Raw genomic sequence first — 21492 nt, forward strand, 5'->3', positions numbered from 1 at the left:
AGTTTGTCTCCTTCAACCCTCAGTGAAACCACCCATTTATTTATGCATCAGTATCTTAATGCTGCCATTAATATGCTTACTCTGAACACAAGACTTCCGCTCAGCACGATGAATGGCTGTTGAATCTGTAAGACTGTCCCCTCCGAGGCTGCAGGTTTAACAGGTCTCCAGCTTTGAGATCCTAGGGTGCACTAGTGGATGAAGGGGAAATGATGCACTTAAAACAATGGCAAACTCTGTTCCTACAGAGACACAGAGCAGTGGTCTGATTAGAAAGTTATCAGATACCATATGTAGAAAACTCCTGGGTACAATTCCAAAACAATGTGACTGGGAAAAGACGCATATCACTACTCGCCGATGGGGCTAAATTCTGCTCTGGTTACCCTAGTGTTAATCTGGAGAAAATCCAGTGATTTGAAAGGAATTACTCCAGATTTAAACCCGTGTAACCAGAAGCAGAGTTTGGCCCCTGGCCTGCATAAACAAGTGAAAAAGGTTTTTATTTTTATTTTTAAGAAGCCACAGAAATTGCTCTACCTAACTCTGTGCCAGGACCCGGGTGTGAAATTGCAGCTGCGAAGCCTCAGGGACCAAGCCAAGAGGCTTTGATTTGCTCTCTCCGCAGTAAATAAACCGTAGAGACTTTTGCTGCAGCAGTTAGTCTGATTTCCATTTCAGTTCGCAACTCTGGGCTCCCAGTGCTGCCTAGTCCTTGGGCACTAAATCTTTACCCTTTGTCCTACAATCTGAATCTCATTTCAGGCTGCAGATGAAGCTAGTTTGGCGGCTGTCTTCAAGCCGCTCCTTGCCAGACTCCACAGCCGAGACCTGAGGCAGAGTTAGCACTCTTTGTGGAACGTGCAGGGTTTGAACTGTCATGAAGTTAAAAATCACAACTGGTTCATAAATGTAGTTCCAAACTTCACTGTGCGGCTCCCTTCAGTTTAGATATTCAACTAAAAAGTGACAGACTCGTGCTATTGAAATTCAGTCAGTAGCTTGGGAGGAGGATGGAAAAGCAGGCAGCTTTAGGGTCTGCAGTTTGCGTACCATGCCCAGGCAGGATTTAAAATGCACAGTCCGATGCAAGAATCGCCACAACAAATGGAATTAGGGGAGGTTGTTTTTAATTAAAAAACAATGCCCAGGTGAGGACCTTGCAGATTAAGTTTCTTCCCAAAGCAAATCATAGAAATGTAGGGCTGGAAGGGACCTTGAGAGGTAGTTACAAACACCTGAAATGTGGTCTAAAATGATTGAGCGTCAGCAAAGGCAATATTAGGAGGTACTGCTGGAAAAGCCCTCTATCCAGCTGAAATACTGGGATGGGCCCCACTCTTTTTAAATTGAGCTTTAGATTTATTAAGCAATGCTATCTTTCCTTTTGCCTTACGGCCCCTGCAGTGAAACCCTGTTGATTCCCACTAATGATGGGAGGCCTACTGTAACTTATGGAAGTTGGTCACTTAAGAAGTCTGCTAACAAACAGGAGTTAAAAACACCAAGGTGCATCACAAAGTATACTTTGATCATTTATTCTGAAAAAAGTAGTTAGATTTGAATCATTCATGTTTCATAAACTAGTGCTTTTCCTCAGTAGATCTCAAAGTGCTTTACCAAGGAGATCAGTCTGGTTATGAACAGAGTGTTAGTAATATGACATCTCATCAGACAGCATCTCCCCATGATACGCTGCTCAGCGGAGCAAGTGATACTAGGTCACCCTTGCTAGAACAGAGGGGTGTGGCTGGCAAGACTATCTCAAGAAAGGCCCTGGGATTTGCTGACTTTCAGAGGCCATTGCAGGCTTGTTTGTTTCATTCGGCCTCTGAAGAGGGGTAGATGGATTGAGGTACTGGCCACTGGACAGGTCTGGGAGTGTTTGAATAAATGTGCTGTGGCTGAACTGAATGTATGGTATTTTGTCATTTTAAATAATTGGCAGGGTGCTTGGAACGAGCAGAAGAGCGCTTTTATTCATTCTAAATCCAAATAAAATATTCCCTGCTATCAAAACTTTGAGGATTGGGGTGAGATGGCTGGGATATACTTGTGAGCATTAGCCTCCCTGGGGAGCTGTTAAGTGAGAATTAGCGAGGTTCTATTGTAGGGGGAAACTAAAGTAAGATTACGAAGCAAACAGAGCTTTGGGAAAGTATTAAATGACACCGCTGTATGAAACGAACACTGCCAAGCACAGGACACTGCCAAAAGTTCCAATTTTTCTTTACAGTTTTAAGTACATTTTCAGGCCCATAAAATGACAGAGGCTATTTTCCTGGTAGTGCCATGAGCCCCTAATGGGACATGCCTGCGCTGTACAAATACCTAGAACTAATGACGCTTTGCTTTTACCGCTCCCCATCTGTTCAAGTGTATTTAAAAATGTGCCAAATCAGGTTTATCCCTGTAATGTTTATTGCTGCTTTGAATCTAACAAATGACTCAGAGTGCAATCAAACATTTGTTTGGCTTTATTCATGCTTCGAGGGGAGAGGATCCCAGTCCAATTGCTGTTCATGCAGAGTGCAGTTCCACCAGCTAAACGTGGCCAATAAGGAGTTCTACAATAAAAACAAAAAGTGAAGCAAGTCCTTTCACTCCCCAAAATGAATTCTGGACAAATCTATCTGCGTATTTATACTGAGCCCATCACTATGGTATCAAACAACAGACTGTCCTATTACAGGCACAAAGCCAGTGAGGTCAGGGCAAGGGAGAGAAGGAGAAATCTGCACCCAAACAGGTCCATGCTACTTGTAAATAGGTAGATGGTTTCCAAGCAAACTCAGTCCCAGATGACAGACTCGTAACAGGAGAATGCATACGGGAAAGCTGAACCTTTTGCCCTCACTGAGTCCCTTTAAGACTCAAAAAGTTGTTGAATTGTGCATCTGAGAAACAAAGCAGTATTATTGTGTGTTCATTCAAGTAGCTTCTATCCAGCAAAGAACCCAGTTTATTTTCAGGGTAACAGAGTTTATGTATATAACAGCTCAGAGCCATTACTATGTATTTGACATGAGTAAAACAACTTTTATTACTGGTATGCAAGATACACATTTTCACAAGAGTTCAGCCACTTTCTTTTAGATTAAGAACAGCTAGAATTTTGAAAGTTAACATTATGAAAAATAATTTTATTTTGATATAGATCTATAAAAAGAACATTCCATTAACGCACAGATGGCGCATAGCACTGCTCCGCCAGCCGTCTCCAGCTAGAGGATCAGGAAGCCCACCTTAGCACAGATTCCATGGGGGGCTGCAAGGGGAGTACAGTGACCAGGCTAGTTCAGTGGGTAAGTGTCAAGCTACAGTAAGTCTGCTTAATTAATGCCCACTTTGGAATGGCTTCTTATATCCCACTATCAAGGAAGCCACCCTTCCAAAGATAATTTCAAACTGATTTTTTTTCCATAAGAGTAATTTAAAAAGGACCCCAAGAATGTAATTTTCATAATTTCTAAAGTATATTCCTCTTCTCTTTCCCTGCAACAATTTAATCACCACCATCAAAGCTTGAAATGAAAAAAAATCAGTTTTCCTTAGCACCAGGTTCCTACCTCATCCTTCGTGCAGGCTGTCTGGTTTGTTTACTGTAGGGTAGTTTGTGAGCACTGGGAATATGCACCTTGGTTTGTTATCAGAGGGCTGCTCTTTGGCTCTACATTGCTGGCATAGAAAGAGTATTTATATAGGAAAAAAATAGGGAAGAGCACTGAAGTGTTCCTCTGGGAGGAAACCCAGGCAAAGTTACATGGACTTTGCAACTGGAAGAAAAAAGGCAGATTACATTTGGGGTTTACTAACTTCTGATAAACATGCAGAGGTAGAATACTTCAATAAAAGGGGCTCTGTTATTTTGTTGCTTTAGTGCTTCTATTAACATTTCTTTCCTCTCAAATTTTGTCCATTCGTTGGTAAGCCACCTTTTTTGCAGTGTCTCTAGTACGTCTGCAGCAAACGGGGGCTTTCTTTTTATTCATTCATCACTGGCAAAATACAGAATGAAGATGGAGAATTACATTTTCACCAGGTCATTTTAACGCAGGTCACATTTGGGGCTTAGGTGGGTAACATGCATACTTACTGTATTGCTTCTTCAAATACCTGAATTTAAGTCCTAGAGAAAGATATCTCCAAATGAATTTGAATGATGAAGCTCATGCTTTATCACTTGGGCAGAAATAGGCCTGATCAACGATATATTAGCAAAACAGACATTTTATATTCCCTATAAAAGGTGACAGCTCAGCATTTATGTAATGCCAGAACCGAACTGTTTCTCAAAATTTTGCATACACCAAAAAAAGAGAAATATAATGAAGCCCTTGGCACAGAATTCCTGATAAAAGGAGAAACTTCAATGTACCAACAGGTCAATTTCCTTAGAAAGCTGACCCGAAAAAAAAAAAACATATCTGAGACGAAATAACCAAAACACAAATCTATTTCACACACCGCAAAGCCCTCTTAAAATGAATCTCTAGTTAAAGAATAAAATGTTTAAGGGGCAACAGAACTTTACATTTCACAGATTTCTGTTTTACTAGGAGCGGACGGTTCTTATTCATAAATGGAGTGGTGGGGGAACCTTTTCGCAGTAGGACAAGCACCACCTGGCTCTTTGGTAGTATTTAAAAAAACCCAGTTTGGGTAAATTTGCATAGGGGATGGGAGGGGAAATGCACTCAAAAGGGAAGGAGATGTGAAAGACACAGTCAGTGGGGCCCTAGAAAGCAGCTCTGGGGGCCTTCTGCCTATATCATCATGGTGCAAACAGCGAACAACTCCAAGGTTCTTATTGCCAGGGATGTCACACACTTTATTGGCAATTATGAAAATCCTCCATGTTTAGATTCAATTAGCAACGCACTCCAGCTCCTGGCGAGCTGCCAACATGGCCCCCGAAGGTTGCACACTTTGGGCGCCCCGAGGGAAGGGGAGTTTTGTTGAGTAGGACAATACATGGTTATCTGGAGGGGTGGGAGGAGGAGCTTCATTAAACTGTCCCATTTGGTGAAGAGCCAACAGAATCAACAGAGAGAACCTGTATCCTATTAGACAAAAGGAAAGAAAAAAAATCACTTCTTGGGAAGCCAAGAACATGCGTCAGAATCCAAGCACCTCATCTCGTCTAGTTCCCAGCATCCCCGTATTGCTTCTGGAGGTCAGTATGTTATAAAGAGTTTGGTTTTGTTTGTTAAAAACAACAAGACGACACAAATCTACACACCCCAGTGAGCTTTTGGAACTGTGAAACATTAATGAAATCAAATCGGAACTCATCTAAACATCCCACAGTACTTCACACACTCCTGAGTGGTCCCTGCCTGCAATCCATGACCTCGTTAAAAAGATGGGCAGTCAGAGAAATGCATCCTCCCCCCCCAAAACAACAACAAAGAGCCTTGTCTAGCTGTAGCATATGTTAAGTCTAACTGGTCGACAAGTGCTTCTGATGGAACACGCTGCCAGAATGCTACATAAGAGGAGGAGGAGATTTCCTGGAGAAGGGAATGCAAGGTATTTTCCTCCTTCCTTCCCCCGCCCTCCCGCCCAAACAAATGAAACACACACCGATATTTGCAAACAACAAAGAGACAACACACAGTCCTGAGACCATGCAACACAAGAGATGAGCTCACAGACAGCACAGTCGCACATGGTTATCTCTGGGTTGTTATTTGTGGTAGTATAACTGGAGCACATGCTATGCCAGCAAAAGACTCTGGGAAATGCAGGTCCCTTTCCCATTCATCCGTTTCCGTGTTATACACTTGCACGATGCTCGTTACATTGTTCAGGTGCCAGTTGTACCCTCCCACAATATAGATCTTCTTTTCTAACAAGCAACAACCAGCTTCTGACTGACCTGCCCGCATAGGGGTCACGGTTGTCCATTGGTCAGTTTCAGGCACATAGTATTCCACAGCCAATACATCAAAACAACGGTCAACATGGTCCATGCGCCCTCCTAGGGCATAAATCCTGGTATTTGCACTGACCATGGCATGCAGGACTCTGGGTTCATTCATTGGGGTTTTAAACTCCCATTGATCAACTGCCGGGTCATAACAATGCAGAGCTTTTTTGTCTTCTACTGATATTCCATATCCACCCGATATGTACAGCTTGCCTCCCACTGTGGCCCCAGCATGCCCCCACGTCCTGCGTTTGAGGGAACACACGTAGGTCCACTCATTCTTCTTGGGACAGTACTTCTCTACGGAGGCCAGGCTCCCCGACCGGTTCCTCCCACCCGTAGCATACACCATGCCGTACAAGACGTTGAGCTGAAATTGTATCCTGCTCTCTTGCATGGCTTGGATGCGCAGCCACTGGTTTAAGTGGGGGTCATAGCGGTAGCAGATATCAACAGCTCCCTCCCCACTGCGGTACTGCAGATGCTGCCCCCCCACAACGTAGACAAAGTTGTCGAGCACAGCCACACAGGCATGGCTGCTGCCCACCTCCATCTCAGTGAGCTCCTTGAATTGACGCACATTGGTGTCCGGCAAGTAATACACTTTGCCGCTCACAGTCCGGTCGTTGTCAGTGTATGGGGTGCCGCCAAAGGTGATGAGGGACAGGATGTCTGAGCGGATGGTGGTTCGAGGAGACTGCATCTCATGCTGGCGGAAGGGCAGGATCTGGTAGTTGAACGCCTCCAGCAAATACTGCCGGCACAAGACATCTTCCACCATGATGTCCAGGGTCTGCACGCTGTCCACCAGCTCAGACGATTTCATGAGTGGGAAGCGAATGTGGCAGAGCACCTGGCTGGCGTTGGCACGGCGGGACTGGTCATACTGCAGCCAGCGGATGGCAGCGTGGAAGAGGTCTATTTCACTACAGCTCTTCAGTTTATTGCTCTGCAGGAAGAAGACAAGGCGCTCCAGGGGCAGGTGGAGAAAGTCCTCTTCCTCAGAAATCTGAAGGAAGTGCCTAAAGGTGAACGCGTCCACCGATTCCTTCAAGGACGCAAGACTGAAGGTGGTGGCCATCTGCCCAATATTAAGACACGTTTCAACACTCATCGCAGACTTCAAGAACTCTTCACAGAGCTCCACCACAGGCACCATCTGGAGGAAGACTGCAGCTCCCAGCACATCCTGAATACAATCGAGATCGAGAGTCACTTCAGCGCTATAAGCAAAGTCTATTATGTGTTTCAGTCCTTTTGCGGATACCCCTTTCAGTTCAATCACATCTTGGTTGGTTTCTCTCATCCCTCCTGTGAACATTGCCCTGAAGGTCAAAAACACAAGAGAAATTTTTGTTTCCAATGATGCACTATCTACCTTAAGATTTTTGGGGGGAGGGGTTCGGGAAGGGCGGGGGGGGGGAGGCTGGTAATCAAAGCACAGCATCTTGAAAGGCCTAACTGCAGAAGAGAAATGGGAGCATGAAATAACAGATACTAAACTTATGCATGGAACATACAAGGAAGGTAAGAATCAAATATTCCAGTTATAAAAAAAAATAGGGTCTCAATCCTGCTCCTGCAAAAACCAGCAGGGTTAACGGCACACCTAAATTCCTGGTTTGCAAGTGCAAATGGGGGTTTTGTGGATGCAATGAGAGTGCACAGATTTCTACAGGCACTGGCATTTGGAGGTTCAATGATGCTTTGGATTTACATGGAGCAGGGCGGTTCAGACAAGGATTTCAGTTTGGCCCATTGTATTGTGTATGAACTTATTAATGGCTTTAAGATTCTGGACACATGGAGAACTTTGCAATTGCATGGAGAACTCTGCAAATCTCAATACAAGGATCTGACTTTTCTTGAGTGTACAATTCCATTTGGGAATTGTGATGGAGAACTGCAGAGAGCTGCTGGCCTGTCACTGAGACATCCTGCCGGAAGCTAATGCCCAGCACGCTTTGACCACAGCCCTGATACACCCGCCGCTCTAGGAGTGCCAGGCATCAGTTGCGGAGTCTTACACACTTCACAGAAATATCTGGAACAAACCTATTAAAGGACCATCAGTGTTTTTACTTGAGGAGGTCGAGAACTACTTAGCTATAAAGATTTGCTGCAATTATGTACTTCCCTGCCAGCCACTACTGTTTTTGAGGGCTATTCTCCACTCCCGATGAAACTGCAAGTTTGCAGCATCTTCCAAAAGCTGCTGTTGTATTGCAGGAGGACGGCAGGGGTCTAGCAGGCAGTTAAAAACAATATCTAGTTACAGCACAGCTGTGAGCAAATCAGTTGACCAGGCCTTGCACAGATTAGGCCCTGGATCCCCTCGTCAGGAGGCTTCTAAATTCCACGGGCCATACACGCTGAGCCAAGTGCTGCAGGCAAAGCTAGTAAACTGGTCGAGCTGTTCTGGGTTAGGGCTGCGTTTCCCAGATTCACGCTCTGGGGGCGTGACGGGGCTCTAGCCGCGGATCATTTATAAGTTTACATTAAACTGAGGCACCATTTCTGTTACTTGTGGGGAGCGTGAGTGCAAAGGTTTGTTTTGCGAACGCATGCCTCAGCTAGTATTGCCAGAGGGGCGCGGGGAGCAAACGCCTCTCGCAAACAGGTTGCTGGAGAAGCAAGGAGGAGCCACTTTCACCAAAACCAGGCTCAGGCTGAATAAAGGTTCAAAAGGTCTGCAATTTAAAAAGGGCTTTTCATGGAGATGTGCTTCCCCCCACTTCAGGGCCTCCCACTCCCCAGCTGGCCCCCTTTGCCTCCCCCTTCCAAGTTCCACCCTCCTGGATTTGTCCATCACCCTGGGGCTGCTGCAGGAAGCTGCAGAAACATCACGGAGCAGCCGCAATCTACACTGCAAGTTAAGCTGTCTCTGCAGCGCCTAGAGGAATACTCACACTACCTTTCATTTAGCTAGTGCAGGGAGCAATCGCCGGGAAGACGGGGTGGCACGGCCTTCAGCACAGGCCAAGTACTGCGCCAGGGTCCCTGGCAGGCTAGTACTGACACGGCAAGCAGGTGCTGCCATGCCTTCCCTGCTCTGGTTACCCCCACTCTCCAGATGAAAGCTGGCATGGGCCGGCGTGCCCGCACTAGTTACACCTTCGCTTGCAGGGTAGATAGACCCTAAAAGAGCCGGGAAGGGGGAAGTGCCCCTCCCCAACCTCACAACTATCTGGCAGTTTGGAGGAGTTAGGCTTTCCATGGGGATTTTGTTTGACATGTTCTCCAATGGCCTTTCCTTTGATTTAAAAGGTCTTAACTAGGTGGTCACGGCTACCTAAATTGGGGCACCTTGGAGAGAAGGAAACTGATTTTGTACCTTCAAGGAGTTAGACACAGGAGTAAAATAATGGCTTGGGGACTTCATCAGAGGCAAGGGAGTTGCAATTCCCCTCCCAAAACTGTGCCGGAAGGATTGGTGCAGTCCAGCGTGGGCACACAGACAGCTGAGCTGAGTGGGAAACCTGGCTATAAAATGGGCCTTCCATAGACTGGTATTGTATGTCCATGCAACCGAAAGGAGCATTATATTACAAGCCCACTACAGAACCATCTCCCAGAGCAGTTTGCTGCTTTCGGTCCAGCTGGGATGCATCCGTATTTGTGGGGCAGAGAAGCTGAAGGTGAAGAAAGAAACAGGCAGGGGACTGGACTCGATGACCTCTCGAGGTCCTTTCCAGTCCTGTGATTCTATGAAATAGTGAAATAATGCAATTCCTCTAAAAGGTGTTATGGTTCTGAAATACAGGCTACAGAAAAGTATGAAAGAGGCATTTATTGCTCTCTCCTCCCCCCACCTTTCTGAATAAAAAGCAGGGTATTTTCAAAGGATAGATTATGCTACCATTGTTCCCCAGGACAGCCCTACTTAGCACAACAGAAGTTATAAAAGAAACCTACTAGGCAATTAGGGCTGACAGTGAAAACACCCGAGCAGTGGCACTGCATACAGCATTGATGAATACAAATGGTGCTATTAGCATTTGGTGGACGATCATCTCCATCGTTAATCGCCTGCCTGTTAGGGAGAGCGAGAAACCTTTAGGGCTCACGATAATGGAAAAAACACAGCTCCTGGATTGGCTAAGAAAACAGACACACAACAAGGCAGCCTGGAGCGGCAGCAAAACGTGGTGGGAGACGTCCCTGCACACGGTGCTTGGTGTTCTTGATCATCGGGATCCAGCAGCCAGGCCCCTCAGGCCACGCAGGAGCTGGCACTTCCAGGGACTGCCGACTCCACCTCCTGGGCCCTTTGCCCATTTAGCTCCCATGGTCGAACGGCCGTTCGGCGAGAACTCCAATGAAACTCAGACTCTTTGTGGCACACAGGGATCAAAACACCTGTTGGACCCCCCGTACCCTTTAGCATTTGAAACTGCCACCTCCCTGTCAGGACGAGATCCCGCTCTCAAATGCGCTGTAAATTAATAACCGTTTGACAGAGGCTGGAGGGCCCCAGGGTGAGGATGCTAGCTAGTGACTCAGGACAGCTGGGTCCAATGCCCTGCTTTGCCTCAGACTCACTCCAGGGCTGGCCTAGGGCAAGTTAGCTTATTTCTCTGCCTCAGTTCTGCATTGGTACCAGGAGGGTGACAGCCCTGCCTCCCGGGGGTGCTGGAAGGATACGTCCAGCCAAACTATGATGCTCAGCTACTCTGGTAACAAGAGATGGCAAAGACTGGGACCATTCAGCTTAAAAGAGGGGATCTGAGAAAGGTCTATAAAATCATGACTGGTGTGGAAGATGACTAGGGAAGTGTAATTTATCCCTTCCCATAACACAAGAACCAGGGGTCACCGAAATGAACAGGCAGCAGGTTTAAAACAAACAGAAGGCAGTGCTTCTTCAGACAACGCACAGTCACTCTGGGGAACTCATTGCCAGGGGATGTTGTGAAGGCCAAAAGTGTAACTAGGTTCAAAAAAGAATTAGCTGAGTTCCTGGAGGACAGGTCCATCAGTGGCTATTAGCCAAGATAGTCAGGAATGTAACCCCATGCTCCAGGTGTCCCTAAACCTGGGAATGGACGACGGGATGGAGCACTCAGTAACTGCCCTGTTCTGTTCATTCCCTCTTGAAGCATTTGGCACTGGTCAGACACAGGATACTGGGCTAGATGGATCACTGGTCTGACCAGGGTGGCCATTCTGATGTTCTTAATGGGGGCCATAACATCTTAGATAAAATAACATGTAACAGTTGAAAATAACGAGCTAGCATTTGCATTATTGCTACCTAACGTCTCCCCTGGAGGCTCTTGTGGTTATGGCCACCATCCTTCCAGCTCAGAGCCACTCGATGACCCTCCTTAATCAGCTGGAGGAACAGCCACCGCTGGGTGGCCTGAGGTCTGTTTCCCTCCCTGGCAGGCAGAGAGCACTGCCCATGCTGCCTACGAAAGGAGACCAAGGCCTAGAATTGAATAGCTACTCACGCCGCATGCTGACTTCAGTGTGACTAAGGTGCTACTCGGGGCGAGTGAGCAGCCGGCCCTTACTTTCAGGACTTTGGAGCGGAGCCCGGAGCTGGAGCGCGGAGCAGCTCCGGAGCAGTGGAGCTGCAGATTTTTGCCTGGAGCTGGAGCGGAGCCGGAGCACAGCTCCAAAGCCCTGCTTACTTTCACAAACAGCATCCCACCAACTTTCCGAGAGTAAAGGGGGAAAGGCAAAGGAAGAGATGCCTGGTTCTGCTTTCTTGTCAGAGTCTCACCTGAAGTAGTCACTGCAGGCAGCCAAGACAACTTTATGAACCTGAAACGCTTCGTTATTTATAGTGAGGATGACATCAAGCAGCTGCGCCTGAGCCCGGAGCGAGGCCAGTCCTTGCAGGAGAGTGGTGCTGTGGCCAGGAGCAGAGAACGTGCATTTCAGGGCGCTGTTCTTGTCAGCCATGCTAAAAATAGAACAAGAGAAACAGACTGGTTTTTAAATTTAAAAGGTGTGATATACCTATGGAGCGACCTGCTGGGGAAGATGCTGTGATGTAAAGCAGTTGGACAGCAATCATAGCGGGTTCTCCAGCTCAAATGCAGCGAGGAACATGCTGATGTCCATAGCTTAGCTGTCACTCCCCCAACCCCAGACAGATTTCTGAATTTTTAAATTACATTTTCACATTACTGACAACAAGCTGTCAGCCTGCAGCTGACATGGGCTTCTCGGCTAGCAGATCAGAGTCAGCCTAAAGACCAGCAAACAGGGCCAAGTAATTCACACACACCGCTGGGACCCCACAGTTGTGACTACCTAACAGAGCCCATCCGGACCTCCAGCTCTGGCCTCGACACTGGAGGGGAACACAACTGACTGCTCAATCTCCGCAGCAGCCTCGGCTGGAGCAGGGCACAAGTCAGTTTGGCATCCTGTATATCCTAAGGCCAGCCCCCTAATCAGTGCTTCCTTCACACCAGCTTGACCCACATCTCAAGAGGGAATGCAAAGTCTGACATTGCCATTGAGTACAAGGCAACATTTGGAATTGCACTGTAACTAGACTCCTCCCCATGTAAATATCTTCTTGGGTTTCTTGAAATATCTTGTGCGTGTTCTTCGCTATGGGGAAAATTCTCCCCTCAGCTCCACATGCTGGGTCTTGACCCCACTTCCTCACCCGCTAGACGTAGGGTTCTCACTGGCAGCTGTGAGTTTCCCACACAGACAGGGCGAGCAGAACATCAGAGCCCAGATCCTCCATGCAGCTGGGCAGACAATTACAATTAAGATGTATATTGTCTAGGCTGAATTTTCAAGCCTGTCTGATACTGGGCCTGCAAACTTTGAAATCACACCACACTGGGGATGGGGTTCACACATCACTTTTGAGGCCTATTTTCAAATTTGATCCACTGTTCACTTATTCTTGTCATTTTGCTCAACATCCCACACTTCTCTGTCTTTTGGAAAGAACCTCAGTATTCAAGCCAGGATTTCGATTTGCAGAAATTATTATTTTTTCAGACTATTGATCATCAGATTTGAATTAGCATTAGGGATGTATAAGATTAACGAGTAAGCATTAGGTTTATCGTTAACCCCCTGCATGCCGGCTGGAGCAGCCCCGGGCCCGGCCATGCCGGCTGACCGGAAGGACCCCAGCCCCAGGACCCGGCCGTGCTGGCCACAGCAGCCCCAGCAGTGCCGGGGTGACCCCAGCCCCGGCCATGCTGTGCCGGCCAGGGGTCCTGGGGTAACCGGTTAAATGATATCATGTTAATCGTTTGACCAGTTAACTTTTTAAATGATATTTACATCCCTAATTAGCATATTTTGTGGAAGGGAGAGGGAGTGACAGAAGGGTTCCAGATGGGTCCTGTCGAACCTGATGAGTTGCTGACATTGTATTTACACAGTAATCTATGTCCGTACGTTCAGTGCATCTTTTACCTGGAGATTAACTGCTGCCAAGCTCATCTGGAGATGCAAGCCATACTATGAGTGCATTTGGTATTCTAACGAAATAGGTGGGGGAGGGATTGGTGCTATTAACATTTATATTGGAGTAGTGCCTAGAGGCCAAACGGGTTGGCCCTCATTGTGCAAGGGGCTGTACAAATATATATGAAATGACAGTCCCTGTTCAAAGAGCTTGCAATCTAAAACAAGAGACAGAAGAAGTGGATGGGACAAACAAGCAGGTCAGCTGGGGGGAGGAGAAGACAGGGTAGCAAAATCAACAGGATGTGCCCAGTTCTTAGCCAATAAGGAGCCGTGAACACAATTTGCCAACTGCCTAGTTGTGATCCGATTACAGTTTCCTGTATGCAGTGCCTTATGGCAGCATGAGTTAAGGAAAATCCATCAGAGGTTGGCCAGCATTCTGGTCAGCTGTCATGCTCTGCCCACGAGGCAGCTACCTTAATCAGGAATGCCACATGCATGTCACTGTAGAGCACGTTGGGGTCCATCAGAGCATTAATGTAAGGTTATATCTGGGGAGCGGTCGAGTGTGGTAGCGTCCCTCTAGGCCGGGTATACGTAATTCACCCGCTTACAAATCAGCTGCCTACCAGTATGACGAAGCCTTGGTTCATAGAGCTCAATCCAGTTCTGGCCTCGGTTTTACTTTAGTGAAAATGTCACTAGCCCCCACCCATTTCTCCTTGTGAGCAGAAATGCACGTAGCTTGTATTAAAATGCTCTTGCCCCCTTCAGTGGCTAAAGATAAATGAGGTTGGAGCGCATGAAGCCTTACCCCATCTCTGTACCCTGTGAAATAACTATTGGACCAAGTCCAGTTTCAATGAGAAGCTTAAAAAGGAAGGTTCAGGTAAAACATGGCTTAAAATATCTCCTCTTATTAGCTGTTAATCTTGGAAAGTGAAAATGGAAGAGACTTATTAGGTTACATCTGGTCCCTCCCCCAGGGCAGGATCTCCCATGAATGGAACATTCTTCAGGAGTCTGTCCTGTTCTGTTTTAAACGTCCATGTTCCCGTGGGAGCCTATTCCACCGTATAAGGGCTTGTCTACACACAAGGGCTGCACTGCTTTCACTATACCAATATCGTTCAAGCCACAAAGCTGTGCTAGGGCGGCTGTCTGTCTGTCTGTCTGTCTGTCTGGGAAATCTGCTTTAGCCAAATGCAAGTTTTTCATTAGTCAAAATACAAGTTATTTGGCTCAACACAGGATTAAACTGGGTGTAATTTAGTGATCTGATACACAGCTCAGACTAGCTGATCTAATGGCCCTTGGCCTTAAACTCTACGACTCTAACCTGGGACCTGGGACAGCTTTTCCCATCCAGGATGGGGAATGAGCCAGAACAGTCTAACTGAACCCCATTAGGGGTTGTACTGATGTAACGATCTTGGTAAAAAAATCTCTCACCCTGAACCAAAATCAGTAAAGTGGATCAAAATCTGTGTGTGGGGCAGGCCTGAGATCTCACTGTTCACCAGTTCACCCCGTACCAATATTCCTCCTTCATTTAGTTTCAACCCATTACTCCTAGTTATACCCCCTTGCATCATGCTCAACAATTCCTCTGTCTACTTCGTGTTTACACTTTTGGGTGAAAAATGCAAAGGAGCCAACAATTAAAGTCACTTTAGCTCCTTTTGATAAAGCACATGAAAAAAATCCAATAGCATAAGGAGAGTTATTGTTGCCCATTATCAAAGGGCAGCCGTGTTAGTCTGGATCTGTAAAAGCAGCAAAGAGCCCTGTGGCACCTTATAGACTAAAAGACGTATTGGAACATGAGCTTTCGTGGGTGAATACATGCATCCGACGAAGTGGGTATTCACCCACGAAAGCTTATGCTCCAATACGTCTGTGAGTCTATAAGGTGCCACAGGACTCTTTGCTGCATTGTTGCCCATGTTTGCTAGGTTTACTGAAAAAGTACCACCCCAAAACTGTCACAAAATAAACTGCTCAAACTGGAAACCCAAAGTCCAACCGAGACAAATAATCACACCCACAGGAAACAGAAGAAGAGGCGCAGAGAAACCAAGGGGCGGGGGGGTGAGGGGGAGAGGCAGGAACAAGCACTGCCTTGTGTCTCACAACACTGCAGTTAGTCAAAAGGGATTTGTGATAAAAACAGGTTAAGCTCAAACCAGTCTGTCTGTCCTACCACAGGGCACAAAATCATGGTGCAATACATTACACTGTGTGGCCTTGCTCCCCGGGGCTTTGTGCTACACGAGAAACGAGGCGAGGCAGAAGTTGAATGCCAGAGACTATGAAGCACAAAAGGAAGCCTTGAATATCTGAAAGTGCCTTAGCAAGGCTGTTCGTATCTAATTTGAGATCATCTGCATACACCGTACACTTGTCGCTGTAACCGTCTGATAGAGAAGAAATGGCCGCACTGGCTAAAGTAAGCAAGAGTCACCATCTACCACTCTGTGCTTCAGAACATGCCTTCTTCACGGTACAACTGGGCCAAGCTATTCACTCGGTCTGCAAAGCTTTGCTCCCTTTTCTCTCGCTCATCCCCCTTTTTAATAAGATAGGATTGGGGGCATTTGGGGATTTTCCTTGTTTTATTTCTTCACTCTCAAAGCTAAGCGTTATGGCCACCCACTCCCTCTGTTGCAGAGCCTCTCAGAGGACCGACAGAGACCTCTAGAGAAAAGCAAAGTGTTTTTCACCAAGAGCTGAGAATTCTGCTTCTGTAGCACTTCAAGATCCTCCCAGTCCAGGGAGCAAGGTGAAGTGGCTGTCTGTATGAACGAGTCAGAATTACCCTGGTGTAAACATTCAACAATTAAAAGCCACATTCACATAAAGCAGTAACACTATGTTCAATTTACGTGGCATCCGAGGGCTTTATACACTAACTTGAAGAGGACCTGAAAGCATTTGCACGATATGGGCTTTTAACACAGTTGCACTGCTAGGATGATGACTTATAGTTATGTAAGGTTTGTATAATTATTCCCCTTTCCATACAGGAACAGCGGTTCCCGTGTACAGCATCTTTCTACCAGTCTATCTGCAGCCAGTCAGGGGGATTGGATTGTACTGCTTTAATAGACCAGTTCAAACGGTACCGTTTTCTAGTGTAGACAAGCCCTGAGTAGGGTAAGTGCAGCTCATTGGGCTCGTCCACACTAACCCCCCACTTCGAACTAAGATACGCAACTTCAGCTACGTGAATAACGTAGCTGAAGTCGAAGTATCTTAGTTCGAACTTTGCCGCGTGTGGACCCGCGGTAGGCAGGCTCCCCCGTCGACTCCGCGTACTCCTCTCGCGGAGCAGGAGTACCGGTGTCGACGGCGAGCACTTCCGGGATCGATTTATCGTGTCTAGACAAGATGCGATAAATCGATCCCAGAAGATCGATTGCTTACCGCCAGACCCGGAGGTAAGTATAGACGTACCCATTGTATGTGATTGTTTCATGGGCACTGCCCAGGCTAGTGGCCAAATGTTCCCATACGCTCTGTGAGTGTCACAGTTCTATTTAGTGAAAGGGACTGGCTGACTCAGAGACAGGTAATGGACTCCAACGCCTTTCATCTCTCTGCTGTTCTTTGAAGCCAGCCCAAGCTACAAAGGATTGAAAACAATTACTATGTGATAGCTGTTTCATAGCCCATGGGAAAGGAATTTGGTGGGTCTCAATGGTACATATCACAAAAAACAACCTGAAGAAGAAAAAAAAAAAAATCAGATCTGAAGAAGTGCTCTGTGTGGCTCGAAAGCTTGTCTCCCTCACCAACAGAATTTGGTCCAATAAAAGATTTGACCCCACCCACCTTGTCTCACAAAAAACAACTGCAGCATTTGGTCTTCTCTATCCTGGGCAAACATATTGTATTAGAAAACATACGTCTTACCTAACAAATGTTTAAAACAGTTTTTTCCCCTTTGTGTGGCCAAGGGCTCTCCTGTTTCAAGACAAATCAGCTGATCGGGGTTAGCCCTAGGAGTTAACATTCATTAGCACATTTTCTAACAGGATGCATTTCCCCAGTATAGGCAAAACTAAACAGCAGTCTCGGGCCCTGTCTATAAAGGGCAAAGGGACCGGCACAGCTCTTCCAGGGTAACTCTCCCACATGGGTGCTATTCCGGAGTAAAGGTCACTTTTATTCCAGAACAGAGAGTCCACAGGGAAGCGATTATGGCAGAGCTATTGCAGAGACGCTTATTCCGCAAAAGTTATGCTGGACAATTTCCCCATGTAGACAAGGCCTCAGAAAAAAAGGCCAAGGACTTAATGGCCCCTGGATACTGAGCTCCACTCTTATCCCTCCACTGTGTCTACACTAGGGACTGTTACCACCACTGCCGGTGCCACTGGGAGCCCTAGAGTACACAGGGTTCTGTAGGCTCCCAGTGGCAGCACGGTCCGGCGTTGATGGCGCTGGCCTGGGACTCGGGCCACTGGTCAGCAAGTCACTTCCTCTCTCTGTGTGCATCTATTTCCCCTCCCACCTTTGTCTGTCTGTTTAGACTCAAACTCCTTGGGGGAGGGACTGTCTCGTCTTTTGTATAGCACACTGGAGCCCTGACACCAGACAGGGCTTCCAGGCACTCCTGTAATTCAAATAAACAACAGCAACAACTGACAGTGCTAAAGACAGGTCTGAGACAAGAGCCCCAGCTACACTAAGGCTGCCACTAGTCCTAACCCTGGGTCGCACCGGAGGGACGGTGTTTGGAAGAGTCCCTATGGTAGAGAAGTCTCTAAAGGGAAGACACTACAGGGGGTGTGAAGCAGCCCAGGTAGGTTTACGTGCATGACACTTGCACTGTCACATCTTTTCTGTGGATAAAAAAAAAGGACTTCAGACTCTCAAGCCGTCCATCGGGCAGCGCTAAGGCCACATCAGTGAGGACAGCAAAACTAAAGTGAAGCCAGAGAGACTCACTTGAATCTGCACGCATTGTCTGAATACAAAGGGCCTTCTTTAGGTAGCACGAGAGAGATTTTACTATGGCAGTTCATTTAAATGCCTTCAGTTTCGTGCCTATGTAAAAAGCACATTCAGATTCCAATTTCTAAACTACAATTAGACACTTAAAATCAAAACAAAACAGTCAAACTCCCTCGGATAAGTCAGTGGTAGCCATGGTTACCGTAATATTTCAGATCCTTCGGCTTTATCTCACACGCCCAAACGATAAAGTCGTTGTTTTCAGCAACTCACGCTGACAAATATTACCAAGGAGCAATAAGGCGAAACAGACCACTGAAGAGTTTGCTGATGGATAGAGTCATATCAATAGGTGCTTTGACTTCAAGACACCACTTCTCTGGCTCTCTTTCCCTCTGCCCAAACCCACTAATCAGGCTCCTTCCGTACTAACATGGAAGGCTTGCAATTTGGAGGAGGAGGGCCGTTAGCTGCTACTCCGCCATGTGGCTCTTAAAAATACCTGGCCCATTAACCTACTTACATGCCCAGCAGCAGCAAGCAGGAATCTGAGGGTACGTCTTCACTACCCGCCGTATCGGCGGGTAGCAATCGATTTATCCGGGACCAATATATCGCGTCTCGTTAAGACGCGATATATCGATCCCCGAACACGCTCACCGTCAACTCCGGAACTCCACCAGAGCGAGCGGCGGTAGCGCAGTCGATGGGGGAGCCAGGGCCGTCAATCCCGCGCCGTCTGGACCCCAGGTAATTCGATCCAAGATACTTCGACTTCAGCTACGCTATTCGCGTAGCTGAAGTTGCGTATCTTAGATCGATCCCCCCCTAGTGTAGACCAGCCCTGAATGGCCCACCATCAGAAACAACAATCTACCATCCTCTCCCTGTCCAAATTAACAATAATTACTTAATGATCAGCAGCTAATTAAACATTAGCGGAGTGGAGGGGTTGTTTTCCAGAGAAACCCAACCACCTTTAGGAAGCAACATCAATGAATAAAATAAATTTCACTCATTTCTTTGTTCCCTCCTCCACCTCCTCTCCCTCTTCTCTTTTTGTCCCCTGGCATCTTTGTCTTTCATCATAAACGATCAGGACGAGCATCGAGCTCTGGACTAACGTGTCTGACCAAGCGTTTCAAGCGTGCCCAATGATCTGGATGCCCAAACTGACACCCTTTCAATGGGCCTGATTTTCAGAAGGATCAGCAGTTTCTGAAAAAAAACAGGGTCCTTTAAGGTGCCTCAAAGGGTTACACGGGAAAGTGTTACAAATTCTGTGCCCTGTCTTCACAATACTCCTTACGCGTAATAACCCTGTCTGATACGCTAGAGAAAGCCTCTGTGACAAGCTTACATCCTCTGGAGTCAGAGTCTGTTAATCCTTCAGATCCAGTCTCTAAATCAAACTGAAGCCAAACAACACTAGTTTAAAACAAGCCAAATACATCCAATCCCAACTACATAAAATGAGATCCTCTTTTAAAATCATGATGTATTATCTGCATCACAGTAGCACCTTGGCCCCAAAATTGGACCAATGTTTTTTCTACCCTTTGTTTGTTTTCTTTGCCTAATACAATGCCCCCCTGACCACAACTCAGCAAAAGCAGAGGCAAGAGTTACGGCAAACCCGCTTGTGTGCCATACTGAAGTGCAGTAATTCATTCAGATCCCAAACAGGCTTTAACTACGTGGGGGCTCTTGGTTTGATTTTCATTTCCCACACTGCCCCTGACAATACTTCTAGTTCAAGGCATGTGCACATGACTGAAATATAGAACCGGGTACCACGGAACACCCTACCCGAATTAATCCATGAGGCCACTGCTTCCGCCTTCAAATCCCTTCTCAAGACCCACCCCTGCTTCCACACCTCCCACAAATCAGCGATGGCTAGCTTGTCCCTCTCTCAGAGAGCCGATTTTATTAAAAAACAAAACACAACACACAATACTAACACCCCGTACAGAGCAGAGAAGAACAGTTCCCTCCACTCTGAGTCACTGGGTGAAATTGTCTGCTCCATTATGCAGCAGGTCACACTTCTTGATCACACTTCTCCCTCCCCTTCTGGCCTTAAAAATCTATCAATCTACCCCATGTCTGATGTGTTGGACTCGGCGCTTTGTGTGGTAGCTGCCTCCGTAACCCTGCCATGGCATTTTCATTACCCTCGTCCTCCCTTCCCTCATTCCTTCTTTTTCCACACTCACCACAACTTATTTCAAAGATAGATTGTGAACTCTTTGGGTCGGGATATGTCTCTGTTGCTATATGTCTTTGTAGCGCTTGACTGGGACGTCTGGGCACTACTGCTCTATAAGGGTGCGTCTACACTGCCATGAAAAGCCCACAGCAGGCCCATGCCAGCTGACTCAGGTTCACAGGGCTCAGGGGCTGTTTCACTGTGGTGTACACGTCCAGGCTCAGTCCAGAGCCAGGGTTCTAGGACCCTGTGAGGTGGGAGGGTCCCAGAGCTGGGGCTGACATCTACCCTGCAATTAAACAGCCCCTTAGCCCGAGTCAGCTGGCATGGGCCAACCGTGGGAGTCTAATTGCAGAGTAGACACACCCTACGTGACAGAGTATCAATTACCTCTGTTACTTACACATACAAAATGTGAAATATAGTAAAAGGGATGGGAATTTAAGGCTCCACTTTCATGACCCATGGAGTAATTCCCTCCAAAAACACCCACCCACCCGATTGGTGCTGCTAACCCACTGCCAATCTGAAGCAAGAGTGGGGAAAACAAAAAACAAACAAAAAAACACGCCGTCGTTTTGCCTGCCAGAGCGTTTTAAACACTGCCACTTTAATGCAAAGGCAAGAAATCCGAGTTTGCAGCACTGGCAAGCAGCTGCTTGAGCACCTGGGATTATAACGCCAGTTCCAAATTCTGTATGGTCAAATTCTCTTAATATCACTCATGTCCCGCATTATCTACGACCTTTTCACTTGCCGCCTGGGTCAGGAGGCGCCCATTACAAGCTCTCCTACAGCATTTCTAAAGAGTCTTTGACGGGACATAAACTGGTTCTCCATTACGCATCTTGAATTCCATCTGCTCTGTGTTAACTGAACAGAACAGTCTAAGTCCTACCTGAGTGCTGCAATGGCTTTCCTTTGGAAAGGTCAGTTCATTTCATTTTCTATTCTCCTTCTACGAAAGGTCAGCAATTATAGTTAATATAAATTA

At 46.8% G+C, this 21492-nt stretch overlaps 1 protein-coding gene across 3 annotated transcripts in view; it reads right to left on the reverse strand.

Annotated features, from left to right (window-relative positions):
- Nucleotides 1-2944: 2944 nt before the first annotated feature.
- Nucleotides 2945-21492, reverse strand: part of KLHL26 (kelch like family member 26) — a 29246-nt gene continuing 10698 nt past the window's right edge. The window contains exons 2-4 of one of the 3 annotated variants that reach the window (XM_065578118.1): nucleotides 11661-11843; nucleotides 9848-9965; nucleotides 2945-7257 (exon numbers count right to left, since the gene is read on the reverse strand). In XM_065578118.1, coding sequence (XP_065434190.1) covers nucleotides 5676-7253 — 1578 coding nt within the window. In that variant the 5' untranslated portion in view covers nucleotides 7254-7257; nucleotides 9848-9965; nucleotides 11661-11843 and the 3' untranslated portion in view covers nucleotides 2945-5675. The remainder of the gene's footprint in view (nucleotides 7258-9847; nucleotides 9966-11660; nucleotides 11844-21492) is intronic. The other 2 variants (XM_005278983.4, XM_005278984.4) reach the window with 2 other exon arrangements.

The sequence above is a fragment of the Chrysemys picta genome, chromosome 25 (genome assembly GCF_011386835.1).
Source record: "Chrysemys picta bellii isolate R12L10 chromosome 25, ASM1138683v2, whole genome shotgun sequence".
In the NCBI taxonomy this organism is placed as follows: domain Eukaryota; kingdom Metazoa; phylum Chordata; order Testudines; family Emydidae; genus Chrysemys; species Chrysemys picta.